The 24,595-nt window shown below is 50.3% G+C and overlaps 1 protein-coding gene and 1 long non-coding RNA gene across 2 annotated transcripts in view; one reads left to right on the top strand and one right to left on the bottom strand.

The window, feature by feature from the left end:
- Window positions 1-18,314, top strand: part of LOC139051773 (uncharacterized) — a 32,373-nt gene extending 14,059 nt beyond the window's left edge. Inside the window, exon 3 of the long non-coding RNA XR_011509546.1 lies at window positions 17,597-18,314. This is a non-coding gene — a long non-coding RNA (uncharacterized lncRNA). The remainder of the gene's footprint in view (window positions 1-17,596) is intronic.
- Window positions 18,315-20,188: 1,874 nt separating this feature from the next.
- Window positions 20,189-21,901, bottom strand: LOC139051781 (uncharacterized). The gene is made up of 4 exons (XM_070528772.1): window positions 21,811-21,901; window positions 21,140-21,579; window positions 20,377-21,076; window positions 20,189-20,268 (listed from the first exon to the last, which is right to left on the bottom strand). Exons 1-4 carry the CDS (start codon window positions 21,899-21,901, stop codon window positions 20,189-20,191), a joined length of 1,311 nt encoding a protein of 436 aa, XP_070384873.1.
- Window positions 21,902-24,595: the final 2,694 nt, after the last annotated feature.

The following is a 24,595-nucleotide window of genomic DNA, read 5'->3' on the forward strand; positions in this document are numbered from 1 at the left end:
CCTAAGTTAAAGCCGAATGCCTGTGCCGTAGCTTGATCCGGAATTCCTCGATTTTCCCTCTTACTGCTAACTCATTGATCTGCTTTTATGTACCAGGTTCTTCCGTTACCTCCTCAAGTCTAGGCTAATTAGAACTCTTACCATCCAATGGTCACTGCAGCGCACCTTGCCGAGCACATCCACATCTTGTATGATGCCAGGGTTAGCGCAGAGTATAAAGACTATTTCATTTCTAGTCTCGCCATTCAGGCTCCTCCACGTCCACTTTCGGCTATCCCGCTTGCGGAAGAAGGTATTCATTATCCGCATATTTTTCTGTTCTGCAAACTGTATACTAATAACTCTCCACTGCTATGCCTAGAGCCTATGCCATATTCATCCACTGACTTGTCTCCAGCCTGCTTCTTGCCTATCCTGGCATTGAACTCGCCCATCAGTAGAGTGTATTTTCGGTTGACTTTCGGCATCGCCGATTGCACGTCTGCATAGAAGCTTTCGACTTCCTGGTCATTATGACTGGATGTAGGGGCGTAGACCTGTACGACCTTCAATTTGTACTTCTTATGAAGTTTCCCAACAAGACCTGCCGCCCTCTCGTCAATGCTACAGAATTGCAGTGTGTTACCAGCTATATCCTTATTAATCAGGAATCCGACTCCTAGTTCTCGTCTCTCCGCCAAGCCCTGGTAGCACAAGACGTGCCCGCTTTTCAGCACTGTATATGCTTCTTTCGTCCTCCTAACTTCACTGAGCCCTATTATATCCCATTTACTGCCCTCTGGTCCCTCAATAGCACTGCTAGACTCGCCTCACTAGATAAGGTTCTAGTGTTAAACGTTGCCAGGTTCCAATGGCGGCCTGTCCGGTACCATGGATTCTTAGCACCATTTGCTCCGTCGCAGGTCTGACCACCGTTGTGGTCAGTTGCGTCGCAGCTGCTGGGGACTGAGGGCCGGGGTTTGATTGTTGCGTTCATATAGGATGTTGCGGCCAATTACTGCACCAGGGTGGCCAATCGTGCTCTGGTGAGGGAGTGCGTTGCTGGTTCTTGTCACCGGGATCAGGCCACACTCGAGGCCTGTTTATGCAATTTTTGCAACACCCGTACTTTTTTTTAATCCGGTGGAAAATTGCGCGGCACCGGGATTCGAACCACGACCCTCTTGCATGCGAGGCGGATGTTCTACCTCTACGCCACCGCTGCACCTACTAGACAAATAGAGACAGAGGGAGTCCAGAAATGGCGTTAAGAGACTCGGGCAGCGAGAGAGACCTATGTCAATTCGCGCCTGCCACGTTTGACCATGGGAGGCCCTCTATGAATATGGAGCAACCCGATTGCAACATTAGACCGTAGGATCCCCACTTGCTGCATCATAACTTGCCCGGCCTTTGGGCCGTCCTCTGCAGCCCGTGCCGTGGAAACCTTTAAACGCGTGGCACAACAGCACGCGCCGCACGGAGAGCGTGCACAGGTTAGCGTAAGAACAACTCGCGCGGGGCGCTGCCGCGCAGGTAGCCGCACGAGAAAGAAAGCAACGGAGACTACGCTCATGGGCTTTTGGGGGTTGGGCCTCCTGAGTGGCCGGTGAGCGTGACCTGTTCAGGGTATTTTTTTTTCGCTCGTGTAGCGGAGTGAGAGAAAACACGCTTTGCTCAATGTCCGTGATGGGGCTTTGTTCTTCGCCTTTGCAACTACCCGTGTTTTCCTGGCCGGTTCGGTGCGTGCTTTGCCGCTTTGCCTGTTCTGTTATCGACCGCGAGATTACGGTGATTGATTGTCCGCTACGGTGATTCTTTTGCCATTCCCCTGTGTTAGACACTTGTTTGCCTCGTACTTCCGGTGCTTTCCTCTTCGCCTTGCTCGTTCTGCTATCGGCCATGAGATTGCGGCGATTGTTTGAGTGCTTCGATACGTTGTAAAATGTTTGCTGTTCCTTGCGCCGCTGGTTTTGTCGCGCTGGTCGCAGCTCGCGGACCCCCTGAACGAAGGCGAGGGGCCTTCATCTGGCGCCCCAACGTGTTCTTCATTATCAATTCTTGGCCCTGTTTTATTTTTTCTCTGATTGTTCTGGAGTGTGCTTCCACGTCCTGGGCAATACGAGCACGCGAACATTGGAACCGGCCCGATCTCGAGGTAGCTGTGGCCCTCTCACTAGGTCTACCTCTTTCGCTCCGACATTGGGTCTTACAACTCGCGCACTTTTGCCCAACCACCTTTAACAACCTAAGCTCGAAGTCAACAGTTTTTGTCCCCTTCTTGCTCTCTTTGCGCCCAGTTCTTCATCGCCATCCTGCCCCCGCAGTACCACTTGACCATTGTTTAATTGTCCCATACCGTTCGACTACTCAGTCCGCTCACTTTTGACGCTGGATAGCGTCGCCAGCATTGTATAGAACCTACGTTCGTGTACGAAGCTGAACACTCCACTCTCCAAACCACCAGTACAATGCCTGCCAAAAAGGAGCAGGATGCGCCCGCACCACATATGGCCGGCAGGTTTGCCCAGCTGATAGCGCTGCTCGAGAGTCAGGCCCAGATTACAGCGGCAGCCAGCTTCCACTTGTAGCTCGTTGTGCTTACATATGAGGCGCACACCGAGAAAACATCGGTAGAGGAAATTCTCGAGGAAAGCACTATTACTGCAACGTGGAAGCTCCTATAGGGATGACGTTCTTCAGCGCGTTTTGCCGCTCGCCCTGACTAGGTCCACCACCCACAGACGTTGTCACGTCATTCCATAGTCGGGCTCACTTTGAGCAGCTACTCTGAGCGTAATCACCGATCGCCGGCAACGACCTGCCGCGCCCCGAGGTTCTCTCGCTACATGCGGGCCCTGGAACATCCCCTGCGGCAGCAACCAACCGTCAGACGGTGGCATACGCAACGTGGACGCTTGGGCGGCAGCTGCCCAGCCCAGCGCTAGGGCAGGCGCGTCAAGGACGACAAGGGGCCAGGTATATTGGTCGTCACACCAGCCTGCCACCATGGGGCTAAGCCCCTGACAACCTCCGGCAAAATACGGAGGCGCCGAGGGGGCAAGTAGATGGCCCATCACTTCCGAATCACCACCGGCATCAACGGTGGTGGACGTACCTGCAAGGTGTCATCCCCTCCTCCCCCCCCCCCAACCCAACCATGGATGAAATTCCCAACCCAACCATGGATGGATGGATGGATGGATGGATGGATGGATGGATGGATGGATGGATGGATGGATGGATGGATGGATGGATGGATGGATGGATGGATGGATGGATGGATGGATGGATGGATGGATGGATGGATGGATGGATGGATGGATGGATGGATGGATGGATGGATGGATGGATGGATGGATGGATGGATGGATGGATGGATGGATGGATGGATGGATGGATGGATGGATGGATGGATGGATGGATGGATGGATGGATGGATGGATGGATGGATGGATGGATGGATGGATGGATGGATGGATGGATGGATGGATGGATGGATGGATGGATGGATGGATGGATGGATGGATGGATGGATGGATGGATGGATGGATGGATGGATGGATGGATGGATGGATGGATGGATGGATGGATGGATGGATGGATGGATGGATGGATGGATGGATGGATGGATGGATGGATGGATGGATGGATGGATGGATGGATGGATGGATGGATGGATGGATGGATGGATGGATGGATGGATGGATGGATGGATGGATGGATGGATGGATGGATGGATGGATGGATGGATGGATGGATGGATGGATGGATGGATGGATGGATGGATGGATGGATGGATGGATGGATGGATGGATGGATGGATGGATGGATGGATGGATGGATGGATGGATGGATGTATGTATGTATGTATGTATGTATGTATGTATGTATGTATGTATGTATGTATGTATGTATGTATGTATGTATGTATGTATGTATGTATGTATGTATGTATGTATGTATGTATGTATGTATGTATGTATGTATGTTACGAGCGTCCCCTTTGGAACGGGCCGGTGGGTTGCGCCACCAAGCTCTTGCTATTATACTGCCTAATTGTTCAACCTAGGTAAACCAATAAAAAAGAGAAAAAAACACTATGAACTATCCCACCCAAATATTCTGATCCCCTATTTCGAACTGTGCTTTTGCACGTCTCCGTTTTTTGTCGTTTCCCAACTTTTTTTCCACCAATCCTCTAATCGCCTGTTTGTGGCGTATTATAATCTGTTGGCGGCAAGAATAACCAGGCATGGCTGATAGGCAAGCGTCTGCTAGAATTAGCTGGACGCTGCAGCAGAGCAGCAGACGCTGCGTTGCAGGCCCCGCCTATTGCGCATCCACCGGGCGTGGGAGGCAGTCCACAGCCGCTTGCCTATCAGCCGTGTCTGCTTAGCCTGGCCGCCAATGGATGGTGCTATAAGCGGAAGGGCTTCCCCTTGCTGCCCGTTGTTGCTGGCGCTCCAAGCAGCCCCCGCAGAGCACCGACCACGCGCTCGCGCGTTCCCTTTCATAAAGGACCACCCGGTACTCACTTGGGTCCGCCGAGTTACTTACTACTCTTGACTGCAGCAGGGATTTCTGCAACTTCTTCACCCTCTGCGATATTGCAAGGACTGCGTTCGCTTGTCATCGGGGGTTGATCAAATTTGTTCGATTACCCTTAGGTTTGTGCAAGTCACCTGCGACATTTCAGCGCGTTGGATATTGTGCGTCGCGACGCCTAAGTCTATTATGCGCTGGCTTACATGGACGACGTGGTAGTGTTTTCAGAAAGCCTGGATTAGCATATCATTCGCCTAACCACTGTTTTACAATGAATTCGGGACGCAGGCATCACGATAACCCCCCGGAAAGTTCAGTTGGTTTCAACCAGTATCAAGCTCCCAGGTTTCATTGCCGGTCAGGGCAGAGTCTGGCCAGACTGTGCTTCATAGTTATACATGCAAGCTTTCTAACGCGCGAATAGATGCAACACGTGTATTTGGTTACACTATTTTTATCCTAGTCCCGGTACACATCTCTACAGCACCCACAAGACACTTTATGTGCCCTCTGCAACTCTCTCATTGATGTATTTCTTACTCAACTTTTTCTATAGTAATCACCCTTATATGACGAAATTACCGAAACTAGGGCTTTTATAGAATATTGCATCAGTCTCTAGTGATTCAGTGCTTATCGTAACCTCTCGCTTGAGGTGTTCTCGGAAACTCCACAGTTGCATGCCATGATTACTGCGAGATGAAGCTGCCACGTAATTTTCGTTTTTGATTGCCGTATGTGCACATATGAATGAAAACAAAATGAGCACTAAAGAATATTGGTTTCATATTGTTAATGTAACACATACTATTCATTATAATATTTCACCATGATTTGATAACGTTGAAAATGTTCTCTCGTAGCGCACTAAGGCTCAAGCTATAGTTGTTCATGATTCTGCAACTGTGGAGCAAACCTATATCAAGAGCTAAGTGAACAGTGATCTAGCACTTTTTAATCTAGCCTGCGCAACATGCTTTACGTCAAATGAAGTTTGGCGGATATTCATACAATAAAGTTCTGACGTCGCAAAAAACAATAACTACTGCTCGATGTTTTCTCGCTCACAACTTGCTATATTTCAAAAAAAAATAGCGGCACTCAATTCAAGAGAAAGTTTTCAATAAAGCTTGGTGCTTACATTTAGCCGTACAAAACTACCGCAGAAAGGGAATCACTGTTTGTTAAGGCCAAAGGCCTAGCTTACACTCAAGAAACGACACAGAAACAGGACATATGACACTCAATAGATGTGTTCTCTTTATATGTTAATGATTTACCGCGAGTGTTGCAGTCCTCAAAAGCTTTCATCTATGCAGACGACACTGCGATATTATTCACAGGAACTATACTTCAATTCTTGCGAAACACTTGTTTCCAACAAACTGCTTGGCCTGTCAAAGTGGTTTCGCAACAGTCAGCTGTTATTAAATGCTGACAAGACTAAATGCATTATTTTTCATTCACAAATAAAAAAAAACAACTGTGCTTCAAATAATATATAGCTAAACAATCGAAATACTTAACGTGTTCACAGCATTAGGAACCTGGGAATTATATTTGATAACATCTTTTATTGAAAAGGTCAAATTCACCCTGTTTGTGTGAAGCTGTCCTTCGGCTGTTACACACTCATACACGCACGATAATATTTTGAATTGACTTCACAACGGTCTTTATGTTTTAGCCTATTTCATTGCCACCTTAGCTATTGTTGCCGAATCGTGGAGCAGAACATACACAGCTTACTTAACGCTTTTAATCCGTCTACAAAAGTGGGCTCTGCGCATCATTACTTTTTCTGCGTTGCGTCATCCCAGTAGTACTCTCTTTGTACGTGTGCTGTCGTTTACTACTTTGCGGAACTACACACTCTCCTGCTTTATAAGCAAGATAATAAATACTAACCCACCTCTGCTTCGTAAAGTCTTATATTCCCCTCGCTAAATACACCACACGTAAGCAGCAGCGCTCTTAATATCCCTGTCTGCTTCAATGTGTACAGTGAGAGGCTAATCGAACTTTCTGGTGCTAAGGTGTGGAATGACTTACCTTTGGAAGTAAAGCTTGTGTAATAAAAGTATTTATTATAAGATACTAGGCACAGTCTAGTTTCACCGGCAGTACACGAACGCTGATCGTTCACGCAGCCGACACAAGAGCGTTTTCTTCGTCCTCCTCTTCACTAAAGTGGCCCTCGGGAGAGAGGAGGAGCCATCCTGGCAACTTACGGCGTAGGTAGGATGAGGGGGTCATCGTACGGCTTAGGTCGGTGTACATGAACCGTGTCACGCCCGCGATGCCTAAGGTCGGGTGATGGCGTCACAGGCTCTACAACGTAGGTGACAGCGGAGGTACGGTCTATGACGCGGTAGGGGCCATCATAGCGTGCAAGGTGTTTCGTTGAAAGGCCAGGGCTGTGAGGCGGAACCCACAACCAAACAAGGGAACCAGTCGGGAAAAGTGGTGTAAGCGCGCCACTGTCACGCCGCAGCTTTTGACGACCTTGAGCGGCGGTCGTAAGGGTTCGCGCGAGCTGCCTGCAGTCCTCGGCGTTTTTGGCGGCTTCAGACACAGGCGTGCATTCGGAAGCGTCGGGTTGGTATGGGAGCACTGTGTCCATAGTACACGAGGGCTCTCGTCCATACAGCAGAAAAAAGGTCGAAAAGCCAGTGGTAGCTTGTGTGGCCGTATTATAGGCATACGTTACGAACGGCAAAACAGTGGCCCAGTTACTGTGGTCCGAGGCGACGTCAACATAGTCAACATGTCACCGAGTGTGCGGTTGAACCTCTCTGTCAAGCCGTTTGCTTTCGGGGCGGTAGGCCGTAGACTTGCGGTGAACGATGCTACACGCAGCCAGAAGGGCTTGGATTACTTCGGACAGGAAGACACGCCCCCTGTCGCTGAGCGGATCGCGTGGTGCGCCATGTCGAAGAACGAAGTTCCGCAAGTTCAAAAAGGCAACTTCACGCGCAGAGGCTCTCGGCAGTCTCGGCGTAGCGCGTCAAGTGATCGACACGTACAATTATCCATCGGTTACCCGAAGAGCTGCAAGGAACTGGCCCGCATAGGTCTATGCTGACGCGATTCAAGGGCCCTGCCGTACAGGGCAGCGGCTGGAGCTCACCAGGAGGGCACTGTGGAATTTTGCGCCGTTGGCACGCCGTGCAAGCGCGTACGTACTGGCGCACGAAATGATGCATGACGTGCCAGTACAAACGCTGCCTTAGCCGAATATACGTTTTCAGAACGCCTGCGTGGCCATTATGAGCAGCAGCATGAAAATAAGCCCATATGTCAGAACGCATGCGTCGTGGTATCACAAGGAGCCATTTGAGAGAGAGAGAGAGTTCTTTATTTGGATAATAATCAGGTTACAAATGGGGATTATACATACATACAGAGGGAGGTCCCACAGTCAACAGACTGTACAGGGGACCTCCCATTACAAATGAGTAGGATATATATAGGATATATAAATACAAAGCAGCTATATGCAAGCACAAAAGACACCATATTAGGTTAGTCACTAGCTTACGCTGTAAAATATTTAACGACACAAAGTACTTATTAATATAATGATAACGATCAAATTGTTATATTGAGTGCAAAAATTTACGAAGGTTTGATTTGAATGTGTAAAAATGAGAGTAATATGGCACAATAAGGAGTTCCAAAGTAGTGTGGCGGAAAAATTAGTGGTAAATTTACCATAATTAGTTCTAGGTTTTGGTAGTAAATAGCTGTTGGTAGAAGCGAAATGGGTAGACGTGGAATATGGATACTGGCTGGTAGTAATTATAGAGAACGGGAGCTTCCCGTTAACAGATTTATATACAAGCATTCCAAGTGAGTATTTATTTAGTTTCTGTAACGATAAAATGCCGTTAGATCTGAGCAATGGAGATGCTTCCGTTGTGTAGCTGCTAGGTGTAATGATGCGAATTGCTTGATTTTGGGTATGCTGTAGTGGACATAAATGTGTGGGATACGTGTTTCCCCATGATGATATGCAATAATTAATGTGCGCGTGAATAAAAGCGTAGTAGAGGGAGATGAGTGTCTTCATATTAAAGAATTTGCGAACTTTAATTAATATTCTAATTCCATATGCTGTCTTCTTTGTGAAGGATAAAACATGCTCGTCAAATTTTAGGTGTTTATCTAATATGACGCCAAGAAACAGTGCACTATCAGTAGGATAAAGTACACTGGAAGCAAAGGTTAGCGATGGATACACTGAGATATGTTTTTGTTTAGCTGAGAAGATGACGCAATTAGATTTGGCAGTATTAATGTGTAGTCTGTTTAGTTGGCACCAGGCTACAATATTCGCCGCGTCATGATTAAGCTAATGCATCAATGAATCAAGACTTTTGTCTGAGGAGAAGATGGTAGTGTCGTCAGCGTAAAGGATACAGTTAGAGGACTTTAGGTGCTTTGGGAGGTCACTAATGTATATTAAAAACAAGAGAGGCCCTAACATAGATCCTTGTGGTACACCAATGTTAGTTGTTTTAGGGTGCGAGTAAGTGCTGGAGATTGATACAGTGTATTCTCTATCTTTCAAATAGTTACGTAGTAATTGCAGTGCCGGGCCAGTTATACCAATGTCTAATTTAGCAAAAAGAATGTTATGAACAAGTGTATCGTATGCTTTAGACAGGTGAATAAATAATGCGCCAGCAAAATTTCCAGTGTCAATTGCCTGCCGAATCTTGTCTGTTAGAAATATTAATGCCATATCAGTTGAGTAACCTTCCCGAAATCCACATTGATTTGGTGATAGGATGCAAAATTTTGATAAATAGCTTGATAAGCGTGTTACGATTAGTTTTTTGATAATTTTACTGAAGAATGAAAGTATAGCTATAGGGCGGTAGTTAGATGTTAGACGCTTATCTCCCTTCTTGAAAACAAGGATTAGTTTGGCTTTCTTCAAAGAACTTGGATAGATTCCTGTTTTAAAGATAAGGTTAACTATGTGACAGAATATTTCAGATATTAGGTAAGCTATCGTTTTTAAGAGAGAATGGCTGAAGTTATCGAGACCAGGTCCTGTATTTTTTAGACTGGAAATGACTGTGACTATGTCTTCAGGTGTTGCGGGACGAACGAAAAAGACGCAGAAGCGTATTGACCCGTCCGTCTTGCGTACTAATACTACAGGAGACGTCCAAAGACTTAGGCAAATAGGCGACCATTAGGCAAATAATTTCTGTGGTAAAGGACGTTGTCGCGTACAGCAAAGTGAGCGGCTTGGCGATGAAGTGTTCGAGAAGAGGGCGTGATGGATGGGTCGTGGAGGAAATTCAGCATAGTTAAAAGCAGGGGATCCTTACGCTGCTCGTCCGGCATATCAGCGATGTTGAAGGCTGACATGGATGCGAAAAGCGGAGACACTGAAGCCGCATCATAAGGTATCGGTGATCGAGAAAGCGTATCGGCGTCAGAGTGCTTTGTGCCCGATTGGTACACAACGCGGATGTCATATTCTTGTATGCGAAGTGCCCATCGGCCTAGGTGACCTGACGGATCCTTCAACGAGACAGCCAGCAAATGGAGTGGTGGTCGGTGACAATGTCAAAAGGACGACCATATAGCTATGGACGAAATTCGACGAGAGCCCAAATAATGGCAAAGCGCTCCTTTTCTGTTGCAGAGTAGTTGGATTCTGCCTTCTTTAAAGTGCGGCTCGCATACGCGATGAGGTACTCGTCATAGCCGTCTTTCCGTTGTGCGAGGACTGTACCAATTCCGATGCCGCTGGCGTCCGCGTGTACCTGTGTAGCACTGTGGGATCGTAGTGTCGAAGAATCGGTGGTGAAGTAAGTAGGCGACGTAGTTGCTTGAAGGCTTCGTCACAGGAAGCTGACCACGCGGAGATGCCATGGGTAGCGGTAAGGAAATTGGTCAGTGGTGCGATGATAGTTGCATAATTGCGCACAAAATGGCGAAAGTAAGAGCAGAGCCCAATAAAGCTGTGGAGCGCCTTAAGAGTAGTGGGCATCGGAAACTCTGCGACTGTGCGAAGCTTGGCTGGGCCAGAAAGCACACCGTCCTTCGGTATAAGGTGTCCCAATATTGCTAACTTGCGGGCAACGAAACGGCTCTTTTTGATTTTGAGTTGGAGGCCAGCAGAGGTGAGGCAGGTCACTATCTCACTCAAGCGAACGAGGTGCCTCGGTAAATCTGGCGAAAACACCACGATATCATCAAGGTTGCACAGACATGTATTCCACTTGTAGTTTCGAAGGATGGTGCCCATCATACGCTCGAAAGTAGCGGGCGTGTTGCAGAGCCCGAAAGGCATTAGAGTAACTTCGTAGAAGCCATCAGGCGGGACGAAAGCTGTCTTCGCACAGTCATCTTCTGCCATCGGCACTTGCCGATATCCGGAGCGAAGATCCAAAGATGAGGAATACACCGCGCCTTGTAAGGAGTCGAGGGCGTCATCTATGTGAGGCAGCGGATAGCCATCTTTACGAGGGATCTTATTGAGTTGACGGTAATCCACACAGAAGCGTATTGACCCGTCCGTCTTGCGTGCTAATACTACAGGAGACGTCCAAGGACTGTGGGAAGGGCGAATGACGCCATGGTGCAGCATATCGTCGACTTGCTCGTTAATGATCTGTCGCTCGACTGCCGACACGCGTTATGGTCGCTGGCGTGAAGGAGAATGGGAACCAGTGTGGTCGCTGTGAGTGACGGTTTCCATACTCCCCAGAGATGGTTGTTCACAATCAAACGACGAGCGAAAATTCTGAAGACGCGCGAGGACTTGCTGGCGATACGGAGGCGGCAGATCGGCGTTTACGACAGATTCAAGAACGTCTAACGGCGACGATGACGACAATGATGATGATTACGTGCACAGCACAGGACAAGTGAGGACGTCGAACTCATAACAGGGCGTCTCGTCGGAAGCACCGAGAATGTGAAGCGGGTCAAGGGGCTGAACGACCTAGTGATTCGCCGAGCAGTAAGGTCACTGCGTAGTGAGGCGACTTAGACACAAGCATAGAGGATAATCCAGATACAGTTGTGAGGACAGCAAATGGGAGAGGTAGGGCCTTGCGACGTAGAAAAATAGGCGACGGTGTAAAAAGTACTGTAGCTTTTGGCGCGGTATAGAGCAAGAGACGGGCACAAGCACACACATGTCGGGTGGTATGTCCGTATCGGACACAACGGTGAGCTTCGAGGCTTTATCTTCAGAAGGATCAGGCAGCGGCGCATCGGCAAGCGGGAAAATGCGCCACTTCGGCCCGGGCGCAGTCGATGATGGCACGATGGTGAGACAAGAAGTCCCAGCCGAGAATAATGTCATGTGAACATGATGACAACACGAGAAATTCAACAACATCGTCAATGCCGTTGATGACCACCCTCGCAGTACAATGAGCAAGCGCGGCTATATGCTGCGCAGTCGCGGTGCATAGAAGCATACCAGACAACGGTGTTGTGACCTTGTGGAGGTTACGACAAAGATTTTCGTCGATAACAGAAACGGCAGCCCCAGTATCAATAAGCGCAGTTGCGGCAGTTCCTTTGACTAAAACTTCCAATAAATTGCGTGGCGATTGTGCAGGCCTAGTAGAAGTCGCGAAGCTTGCAGTTCTTGTCTGCGGAACTGCAGCAGCTAGTTCCCCTCGCTAGGTCACTGGTGGCAACATAAGGGGGAAAGCGAGCGACGACGCGGTGATGGCGAACGATAGGTGCCGAGAGGGCGTCGAGGAGGCGGCGAGAACGTTGGGTTGGGAAGCATCGCATGCCCGGTAGCATCGCGGGAATAGCCATATCCAGGTGTTGCGACCGCAGCGTCAGCAGGTGGCATGCGACGATGGCAGAAGCGCACGACATGGCCGGCGACACCGCAAGCGAAGCATATGGGCCGGTTGTCGCATGTGCGCCAAGATGTCTGAACTGGGCTTCGAGCCGGAATTGGAGGCGACACGGGAGGAGGTGCAGCTTGAAGTCGCATTGGCGCAGGAAACGCAAGCGTCGGCGGCACAGGTCGCGCGGCGACTTCGGCATAGGTCAGAGGTGCAGCCACGGGAGGGCAGGGTTGAACTAAAGGTAGCGACTCGGCAAGTTCCTCGCGAATGGCCCACCTAATGGGAGCAGCCAGAGGTGTGTCAAGCTGGGGAGGTCGATCGTTGAGAGGCAACAGTTGGCGCGCCACCTACTCACGAATGAAATCCTTAATCTCAGCAGAGAGCGATGATGCTGGCTTGGAGTTGGAGCGAAGCGTGAGGCCCGAGAGAGAGTCGCCAACCACAACAGCGCTGTGTGTAAGGACCCTTTGTCGACGCAGCTCATCGAAGCTCTGGCAAAAAGTGACGACCGCAGTGACAGAAGTAGGGTTGCGCGCCAGAAGCATTTGAAATGCGTCGTCCTCGATGCCCTTTAGGATGTGCTTCACCTTGTCCTCATCACTCATGGTGGAATCGACGCGGGCGCAAATATCCATGACATTTTCTATGTAGCTGGTGCAAGTCTCGGCGGGCTGTTGAGCGCGCTGGTGGGAGGCGCTGTTCAGCACGGAGATTTCGCAAGGCCGGGCGACCGAAGATTTCCGCGAATGATGTTTTGAAAGCGGACCAGGTTTGTAGTTCCCGTTCGTGATTGTGGAAACAGAGGTTCGCATCGTCAGCAATATAGAAGATGACGGTAGGTAGCTTCGTCGGGTCATCCCACTTGTTGTGATCTTACAAGTCAGTCTCACCTGATCCGCTGAAGACAGGAGGGTCCCGCTGCCGCTGGACGGCACCGCATATGATAGGAGCGGCGGATGCTCCAGGCGGATTGTTGGGACCCTCGTTCATGGTAGCGGCTGGAGCAGTTGTCAGAGTTCGGCTGCGAAGTTCCAGGGTGAGGTCGGGGAGTGCAGTACCTCCACCAAATGTAATATGAGAATTTATTACAAGACACTAGGCGCAGTCTAGTTGCACCGGCAGTACACGAACGCTGATTGCCCGCACAGCCGACACAAGGGTGTTTTCTTCGTGCTCCTCTTCACCACACTTGCAACAAGTTTCGGCATAATATTCAAGCGCCACTTTCTCTCTATACAAGCTGTGTATCGACCTTTTCCTGATGTATGTTTCATTGGTGTATTGCCTTTAGTTCATCGTTTATTGCTGTTGACGTTATTCATTATGTGGTTGTTCATGTTGTAGGAATAGCTGATTACAAATTAGTACTTAAGCATAGCGATGATCTTTTTCTATTACCAGTAGCAGTTTGTACAGTACGGGTCATTTCCGTATTGCATCGGCCACTAGCTATCATTTCAAATATAGTATCTACACTACTTCTTGCTAATCATACAATAAGGTTTTCTTTTGATTGATTGCTTCATTGATCCATTACACTGTCAGCTGGATTTGCACAGGCACACGACCCATAGTGTTCGTCAATGCTTTAACACGAGGTAAACATGTTCACGGTCACGAGGTAAACGAGTTCCGCAAGTGTAACGTCGCAAGTGATGTCGGTAACTAATGGCGGCCACACTGTACATGACACTAGAGAGGTTTAGCGTGACTATTTCGATATTGTTTGCGCATTACCGGGCTGGCGGAGGTTTACATGCGATCGAACGGATTGATGGCGCCACCTAGTGACGCAGAGCTCAAGCAGACAAGCCAGGGCTACTTTGCACCTTTTGGGGTTTATGTTCCGTAAAAATGCTCGTCATCTACCTTGCGTGCCTTTCCTTTCTTTAATGCTGCGCTTCCGGTATTTCCAAGTCACCAAGTGCATGCGAGTTATAAACGTGGCATTGCATTCTCCATAGCAAATTACCAACTGCAGAGTTTCCAAAAAAGGAAACCTAACCAATGCAGATGACGATTTTTTTCCAGGGCAAGACAAGCCCCAAAAGGTGCACACTTTTTTAATTGTGCCGAGTCCAAGTGTATTCTATTCCTCTGCTAGGCGTAAATTTTGAAGGGGTGTGGTCATCAATAGATTGCCCAAGATGTTTTCTATTATAACAACACTCAGGGAACACGAAAACGTGTAAATAAGTCATTGTGGTTAGACGAAACGTCACAAGATGTCACCGCCAGTGCCCGGTAATTAAGTATTACCCGAAGGCCACTGCGTATACCGGGATACCCGACACGCTAAGTGTCTCTACTAACACGATTTTGTCTACGAGTTCTTCGACGCCGCATACGGGCGGCAGCAGACATTACTGGTTTGGTGTCTAGTCGATTGCTCAGGGTACGCACGCTAAGTGTAAAACAGGAAAAAGACGGCATCAAGGCTGTACATTATATATATATATATATATATATATATATATATATATATATATATATATCATATGTGGTTATTCAATAACCACAAATCACACGTTAACAGCTTGCCACACCTGCCATTATCTAAACATGTTCGACTGCCAGGTCATACGTTTGACAATATCAGTGTAACCATAATACAATCACGTTTCAAATCGCACCATGATCGAGAGGTACGAGAATCCTTTCTCATCCACAAATTTAACACTGTGTCATCCGGTATTAACGAGAGCGTAGGAAAAGTGTCGTGCCTTTCTGCCATATCTTGATGTCCCTGTCCTTGTAAAGAATTGACAAAGCATGCCAAATCAGTTTTGCCATATCGCAATCGATATCATGCTGTATTTCATGTACAATCATCATTACACGTGAATGACATTTAATGCATATCATTTATCGTGCTTAAGTTATATTTGCTGCTGTACTTTTTTTTATTTTTTTTATGTTTTTTTATTATTATTATTTGCAAGTGTACACGTGCATGTACTACTGATTACGCCCACGTGCGCATGCCCATAAAAGCGGCTGCGCGCTTGTATGTATGTTTATTCTGATGAAGGCCGTGCCACGGCCGAAACGTTACAAACATTAAAGATGCAATTTTCGTAAGTGTGCACCTTCGTTTCTAAATCTACTTATGCACCGGACCTACAGAACTTCTCATTGAATTATATATATATATATATATATATATATATATATATATATATATATATATATATATATATATATATATCATCAGCCTGGTTACCCCCACTGCAGGGCAAAGGCCTCTCCCATACTTCTCCAACTACCCCGGTCATGTGCTAATAGTGGCCATGTTGTCCCTGCAAACTTCTTAATCTCATCCGTCCACCTAACTTTCTGCCGCCCCCTGCTACGTTTCCATTCTCTTGGAATCCAATCCCTAACCCTTAATGAGTATCGGTTATCTTGCCTCTTCATATAATGCCAAGCGTATGCACATTTCTTTTTCGTGATTTCAACTAAGCTGTCATTAACTCGCGTTTGTTTTCTTAACCAATCTGCTCTTTTCTTATCCCTTAACGTTACACCCATCATTCTTCTTTCCATAGCTCGTTGGGCCGTCCTCAATTTAAGTAGAACCCTTTTCGTAAGCCTCCAGATTTCTGCCCCGTACGTGAGCACTGGTAAGACACAGCTGTTACACACTTTTCTCTTGAGGGATAATGGAAACCTGCTGTTCATGACCTGAGAATGCCTGCCAAACGCACCCTAGCCCATTCTTATTCTTCAGGTTATTTCAGTCTCATGATCCGGATCCGCGGTCACTACCTGTCCGAAGTAGATGTATTCCTTTGCTACTCCCAGTGCCACGCTACCTATCGTAAACTGCTGTTCTCTTCCGAGAGTGCTAAACACTACTCCAGTTTTCTGTAGATTAATTTTTATACGCACCCTTCTGCTTTGCCGCTCCAGGTCAGTGAGCATGCATTGCAATTGGTCCCCTGAGTTACTAAGCAAGGCAATATAATCAGCGAATCGCAAGTTACTAAGGTATTCTCCATTAACTCTTATCCCCACTTCTTCCATATCCAGGTCTCTGAATACCACCTGTAAACACGCTGTGAATAGCATTGGAGATATCGTGTCTCCCTGCCTGACGCGTTTCTTTATTGGGGTTTTGTTGATTTCTTTATGGAGGATTACGGTTGCTGTGGAGCCGCTATAGATATCTTTGAGTATTTTTTACATACGGCTCGTCTACACCCTAATTTCGTTATGCAACCATGACTGTTGAGGTTTCGACTGCATCAAACGCTTTCTCGTAAACATTGAAAGCTATATATAATGGTTGGTTATAATATATGTGTATATATATATATATATATATATATATATATATATATATATATTGTTTTACAAACGAAGCTGCACACTTACGACAATTGCATGTTTAATGTTTTTAACGTTTCGGCCGTGGCACGGCCTTCGTCAGAAAAAACTACCTAAAACTACGCATGCACCGGAACTACAGCACTTCTTGCATTGAATTATATATATATATATATATATATATATACATATATATATATATATATATATATATATATATATATATATATATATATATATATATATATATATATATATATATATATATGTAATTCAATGCAAGAAGTGCTGTAGTTCCGGTGCATGCGTAGTGCATACACATGAGAGAGAAGCATATCCCGTGGCGATTTCAAGGGAACTTGTGATCGGGGTGTTGCAGAATTCGCAAGTACGTCTAGTAGTAGATAGTAAAACACACATCATGCATATTCAAAAGCTCGTCTTCCCTTTCACTGCAATGCTAACAGAAAGGTCGGTAGCAACGATTGAATGAAGCATGATACCTCAAGCGTTTATCATAAATGAAGTTACATACATATCAAAGACTGAAATTTTGCGTGTTACCAAAGTTGTCTTTTCGTGAAGTAGGCCTCCGGGTAACTTTTCTTGAATTAGGCATTATCGTTTAAGGAAATACACTTATGGGAATGACACTGGCGTACAATCCGCGGAGATCACCAACCTTATTGTCGGTATCGCCGCTGTAGTAGTATCACTTTGTGGGCACAAGTTTGCACAACTGACAAGTTTTGCCTCTAAGCTTCGTGGTGACCTAACTTTCTGTCCAGCTGATGCTGTTGCTCTTGGAAAATTTTGTTTTGCGTAAACTTAACACAATACTGTCTGGCGTGAACTGATACTGCATTTTGATTTCTTGTTTTGTAATAACTTTTCAGAGGAAGGCGTCATGGAGCAGGCGACATTCGTCCTCCCGGTCCTGGACGTGCAATGATTGCTGCTGCCACGACATCGCAGCCGGGTATCGTAGCTCCTGTGAAAATGACACAAAGCACATCCAGCAAGGTTACAGCTGGTGCAGCGTGTCTTCCTGGGCACTAGTGCTACTTGTGGCGTGGGCGAGTCTCTTGCCATATCCCCACGTAAAATTTCCATGTGGTTGGCTTCCCCGGTTCCTTCTAGAATAATCAAGTGGTCGACGTGAGGGCAGTCGGCGGAGGTAAAAGAGTCGCGGAATTCATTTGCACTGGCGCCTTGCCGCACCGCCATGGCCAAGCTCAACAGACCTTCCGTCCTCGAGTACGTGATATTCCACGAGTCCACGGACTCTGTCGGCTGCCCAACTTGACAAAGTGATTGTCTCAGAGTCTCTTGTACATCGCTGCGAATTTGTGAACGGCCTGATAGTCCTGTCAACCTGATAAGACCGTGATGTCGACTGTGCTACTCTGGCTCTGAAATTTTGTTGGCCTCGCGCAAGTACTCCTATGCCTGCGCTGTCGACGACCCAGTGGCAACAAGCGTAGCTTGACATTGACGTGAGCATTTCTTGCTTTCGTCGCCGTTACTTATTTATTACTTTTTGCTCTTTTGCTGACGACGATAGAATATTTGTCGCAAATATTGAGGCTTATTACTTACTTTAACTGTACAAATAAATACTGATTATATGCACCTAATGTAACCATCTCCTAGTTTATTTAGAGCAAATGTGAGGAAGGGCAAACTACAAGCTCCGTAACAAAGGTATGTCCTTATTAGTAATAGAAGTGGAAATTTCATAAGAAGGTGGAGCAACTCACCGGTCTCTAAATACAATACTGGACAACAAAGAAGTTTGAAAATATAAAAATACATGAAACTATTAGGAACTATTATACCATTATGACTTCGAGTATAGACGACCCTGACCAACAGGCCAAGGTTTCGGGAAAAGACAGAACTACTTCGGACAACGAGCACCTCACCTGAAACACTACTGCATAAACTTGGCATCGAGAACTGTTGATGAATTGAATACATCTAGTGAATCACACTGTGGCGTGCAATTGCATCTTCATCAAGAGTACGTCGGGCAGAAACCTCAATAGACAAACAGCGAAGCTGTTTGGGGGAAATGACGACGGGCAGAGCCCTGGTATTAACCTTTAAGCCCCAATAAATTATGTTATATCCGCCAAAAAAAAACTATTTTTAATGCGATAATAATTATTTACCTACTTCACACGTTTTGAACATCCATCCGTGCGTCCATCCATCCTCGTACGCCGATCCAGTGTCACAAGTTCTCTAACAGCTTCAGCCACTAGCGATGTGCTCCTCCTGGTCGTGATGCCGCCATGTTCATTGCATCGTCGTCATTCTAGCTTTGTCATCCAACTCTGGTCATGCCGTCGTCACCACACTGTCATTTTACTATCGTCATGACTTCACAAACGTCAGCCCCATTGTCCCCATGCCGTCGTCGTCACTGCACCTTCGTCGTTCCATTGAAGTAATTTCTCGTTCGCTATTGTATTGTAATCATGCCGTCGTCATTTAATCGCAACTACGCCACCATTGTCGCGCCATAGTCGTCAATGTGTCGTCGTCAAAAAGTCGGTGTCGTGCGTCCATTGCCATACCACCATCGTCATGCCGTCGTGCTCGTGCCACCATCATCATTCCAGCTACGTCACCCAGTTGTCATCACACCGCGCTCATCAGATCATCGTCATCAAACATCTCATCACATCTCACTGTTACGCAGTCGTCATCATACCACTTTTATCGTTCGCTTGACGTGACTCAGCCTTCGCCATCCTATCGTCGTCACTGCGCCGTAGTCATACCGTTGTCTTCATGTGGTCATGCTCTTAGTGATCTTGGCAAGAAACTGCCTTAGAAAAGTGGTCGGATGCCGGATGCAATGTACGTCGCATGTAGTATGAATCAACAAAAGTCACAGAATGACCAGTAAAGTTTTTTTTTTAACAACGTATGTATTAAATAAAGCATAGAGTATGTCGTTCTATTGCTTGAATGCTAATCACATTACCGTCTCGAGTCAACGACAGATGAGTTCGGGAGTAATTTTTAGACACTCCTGCGTAACCCATGAAAGTTCTTGGCGACATAATATTTTCCGGACTCGTGATTAGGTGAGAGAAAGGCAATCGTTACGCGATATCATTTAGTGCGTCGAACAAATGGAACAGCCGTCGGTTGTTGCACCATGGACAAAACTAAATTCAGCCCATCTAAAGTTGCAGAACAGTGGATGAGCGACGGAAGAAGTGAGCGACCCTGCATAGGAAGCATATGCAAGAGAGTGCGGAGAACGCACGCATGCGTCAGGTAGAGAGAGAGAGAGAGAGAGAGAGGTTCTTGTTGGGGAAGGAAATAATTGGGTTAAAGTGCAGTGCAGTAACTGTCTCTCAGATGAGGACACCTCAACCGCACTACACCGGGGGGATGGGGTAGAAAAGAGTGGTTAAAGGGACAGGGAGGCAGCAGCAGCGGTCGAAACACCGTAAGCGTGGGGAGGGGGCTCAGAGGCGATCGGCCAGGGCGATGTCCTCGGCGAACACCAGAATCGCTCGGAAGAGGCGCTTCTGGCTCGAGATGCAGCCTGAGGGGTGCAGCAGATTGTCCACCGTTGCACAGGGATGTTTGTGCGTATGGTAGACTTTTGCGAGGGCGAGGGCCGCGCGCGCGTTCGAAAAAGTCGGACACTCACACAGCAAATGTTCCGACGTTTCGGTCGCGCCGCAGTTCCGGCAGAAAGGGGAGAGGGCTCCTTGGAGGCGATGCTTCCTCTCGGCGGGCCAGACGGAACCGGTCCGCAAGGCGAGGAGGAAGGCGTGCTCGCGCCTAGTGAAGCCGGCCTCCTGGAGATGGCGTGGCGGGCGTCCCCGCGCAACGCGGTCGTCAGGATGGCGCAGGGCGAGCTCTCGGCGGATCCTGAGCGGCGCGGTGTCGAAGTCGCTGACCCGCTGCGTGATCGGCGTGTTCTGATCGTGTGCGCGTCGCGCAAGCTTGTCGACGGCCTCATTCCCGGCGACGCCAACGTGCGAAGGCACCCACTGCAGCCGTAGATCCAGTCCTCGCTGCTGCAAGGCATGGAGTCTGCACGCAACACGCTGGGCGAGCAGTGGGGCGCGCTCCTCGAGGAGAAGCTGCTGCAGTGCGGGCCTCGAGTCGGTGAGAATCGCCGCGCGAGCGATGTGCGGCGATTGCTCGAGCGCGTCCGCAGCCAGATGTACGCCCACGAGCTCAGCGATGGTGGAGTTGGCTCGGCAGGGCAGGCGGCACTGGCTTTCGAGGGCGAGGCTCGGGGCGAAGCAGGCAGCAGCCGCGGAGCCGTCCTCGAGTACCGAGCCATCCGTGTACAGGTGCGCTCTCCCTGCCAGGTCGTCCTGTATCCTCGCTGCAGCCTCCTACACGATGGCACATAGAGGCGTGCGTTGCTTGGAGCGGACGCCTGGCAGTTCCAGACACACGTCCAGGGGCACTGCGAGGCTCGGTGGCGGCCAGGCTGGTGGTGGAGCCGGCGGATCAGCCACAATGTTCGTAAACAGCTGCAGCATCTTGCCCACACGTGATGCAGGGAGATCCCGTATGAGCGACAGGATGGGGCCCGTGCCGGGGGCTCTAGAGAGGCGCTCGATATGGCCGAGAGCGCGGAGATCAGCCGTCAGTGAAGGGGGCCAGGCGCCAGTTTCGGCGAGCGTCTCTGCCACTCGCGACATGCGGGGGAGGCCGTGGCACACACGAAGCACCCTGCGATGGTCGCGGTCAACGGCGCGCCACAGGGAGTCGCGCACATCACAGAGCGGCAGCGCGTAGAAAACCCGCGATAGCGCCATCGCTCCATAAACACTGACGGCGAAGGAAGGGGCGCAGCCCTGCCCGCGCCCGAGGAGGCGGCGAACCGCACGTTCTACACGGAGAGAATGAATAAAACTTTATTTGAAACGGCTCTTCGTCCGTGCCGTACACGGAGAGAGGCGGCGCGTAGGCGTTTCACTTCCGCGACCCAGGTGAGGCGATGGTCGATAGTCAGACCAAGGTAGGACACCGTCGGTTCCCAGCTCAGTGGCACACCATCGATGAGACACACGGCCGGTGTGGCGGCGTGCGGCAGCGCGAGGGTGCACCATTATCGCCTCACTCTTGGTCGATGACAGCTCCAGGCCGATGGCACGGAGGAAGCCGGCGACGGAATCCAGGGCCGCCTGCAGTCCGCGTCGCATCTCGGTCATGGCGGACGTCAGTCACCGGACGTAGAGTGCGACGTCGTCCGCGTACACCACAGCGCGCACAGGGAAGCGGCCAGCTTTCGGTATGCATTAGATGATGGGAGCGAGGGTGAGGTTGAACAGAAATGGGCTCAACACACTACCCTGAGGCACACCGGTGGTCACTGGCCGAGGCGAGCTGGTGGCCCTGCCGACGCGGACGGCGAACTTCCTTTCGGCAAGGAAAGCCTGCACGTAGGCAAGCAGGTTGCCCGCAACACCGAGGGCTCGGACAGCACAGATGACGGATTCGTGCGGGAGAGTGTCAAAAGCGCTGCGCACGTCGAGGAGGAGAAGGAACGCGGTCTCTCCGGCGCGCCTGGCCTGCTCCAGCGTGTCGAAAACAACGGCGAGGCAGTCTGCAGTGGAGCGCTGTGCTCGGAAACCGCACTGTTCTGGCGGAAGGGCGCCGCGGGCGTGCGCAATCCATGGAGTCTGTGTAGTGCAATCGCCTCCATGGTCTTTCCCGGCACAGATGTTAGCGAGACCGGCCTGTATGAGGCGAGCTCGCGTGAGGGTTTGCCGCGCTTCAGAACCGTCACCACGACAGCAGAGCGCCACGACTCCGGCAGGGAGCCCTCACGGAAGACGGCGTTGTAGGCGTCTAGGAGGTGCCGCTGGGCGTCGTCGAGGTTGCGTAGCATCTGATGTGTGATGCCGTCTGCTCCGGGGGCGGTGCGGCGTCGCCTGCGGTGCAGGACGCGCTGCTGCTCGTGGAAGGTGAAGTCGTCGCTGCACAGGCTGTCAATCGCCCGCGCGGTATGCGCGCGATCTCCCCCTTCCACGATCACAGCCGTATAGAGCGCCCGTAATGCAGCCGCAGGGACGCCGGGTGCTGTTGAGGCGTTGGCGGCAGCGAAAGAGTCCGCTAGAAGCTCGGCGAGCGCCAACTCCGTGATGCCGCGGGCAACAGCGATGCCGAGGACTGGCCTTCGTGGGGTCCTCGGGTTCACCATAGAGCGCATGATGCGCCAGCCACGGTGCTGGTTTTGCGGGCCAGCGAGTGACGCGCAGAGTCTAGCGCAGCTGCGGCGGCGCAGCTGCCTGGCATGCCGTCGGCACACAGCGTCCAGTCTGTTATAAGTGGTCCAGTCAGACGCGGCACTCGTGCGGATGGCGCGGCGCTGGGCACGGCGGCGGGCGGCACGAATGTTCAGCAGCTTAATGTCCGGGCAGGGAGTGCCGGCCGGCACAATCACACTCGTCGACGCGCGTCTAGCAGACTCCGCTATGTGCGCGAAAAAATCGGCGTCGCGCGACCACTCATGACACAAATCGCGGAAGAGTGTCCACCGAACTACAACGCACACGCGAACGACTTCGCGGCTGGGGGAGGTGGGTGATAGGGTGATAGGGAAGTGATCCGATCCGGCAGTGTCCGGTGCGCGTTGCCAGAAATATGAGCAGCGCTCCGAGACAAGTTCCAGATCGATCGGCGAGGTTTGTACGCCGCGGCGCACAAACGTGGGCCTCCCGCTGTTTAGGATGGACAGGCCCACCGCGTTGACGCGGTGGCAAGGAGCGCTTTACCTCGCAGATCACTGTGATCACCTCCCCAGCTACGGTGGTGAGCGTTGAAGTCTCCACAGACGACACAGTCTGCCGAAAGCGAGGCAATCAAGCGCGTGAGGTAAGTGCAATCGTTCTGCTGGCGGCCGTTGCGACCGCGACCTAGGCGCATATTAACAGATGCCACGGAGGTGTCGGCGCCGCGGACGCGCACAGTAGCGGCCACGCACTCCACCACAGCACTGCACAGCTGACTTGTGTCGATGAGGACGTGCGGGAGGGTGGCGCGGATGTACCGCGCAACGCGGGGGCGCTTCTGCGGATGGGCGCTGTCGTGGCAAGGAACAGAAGTACAGTGTGCCAAGGCGCACTCACTGGCACTGCTGTAGCCGACGTAACCAGGCAGCGAGACCTCCTCTGCACGCACATACGTCTCCTGGAAGGCGAGGACATCGTAGTCGCACAGAGGCAGATGCTCGACGAGCTCCGAGTGCCGGCAGCGCAGGGAATTGCAGTTCCACTGCAGAATGCGCGGCCGAGGAGCACCCTGAGCTCTAACTGCCATAGTTGGTCAGTGCCCCGTGGGCGGCGAGAGCAGCGGCACACAGCGTACGGGCAGGCGAATCGTGCGGCAAGAGTTCCGTGGCGCACTTCAGTGCGGCAGCGAGCAGCGCGATCACGGCGTCGCGCGGGTCAGCGGGAGCCACGGTGACCGCCGGCGAGGGGGTCGACGTGTTGCCTGCGACAGGCGGCCTCGCCGGACGGTTGTTCGCGACATCGGCGAACGTGCGGCTGGCGTCGACGCGCGATGGAGCTCGAGGGGCGGCGAGGGGTTGAGGGCCTCTCGGCGCTGTCTTCTCGGCGGCACGGACGATGGCGGCAGCCTGGTGGCGCGTGATCGGCTCGATCGACGATGCGACCGTCTCAGCGATGCGGCGTTCCCGCTGCCAGTCAGGGCAGCGAGGCTCGGTCGCGCTGTGTGGGCCGCCACAGTGGAGGCACTTCGCGCTCCTCGCAGTGCAGTCAGCCATCGAGTGGCTGCCACCACACCTCAGGCAGCGGCGCGCCTACACGCAGGCCTCGCTGACGTGGCCGAAGGCTCCACATAAGCGACACTGTGTGGGGCGGGGGCCCCTGGGGTTGACGGGC

The sequence above is a fragment of the Dermacentor albipictus genome, unplaced genomic scaffold (genome assembly GCF_038994185.2).
Source record: "Dermacentor albipictus isolate Rhodes 1998 colony unplaced genomic scaffold, USDA_Dalb.pri_finalv2 scaffold_14, whole genome shotgun sequence".
NCBI classification, from domain to species: Eukaryota; Metazoa; Arthropoda; class Arachnida; order Ixodida; family Ixodidae; genus Dermacentor; species Dermacentor albipictus.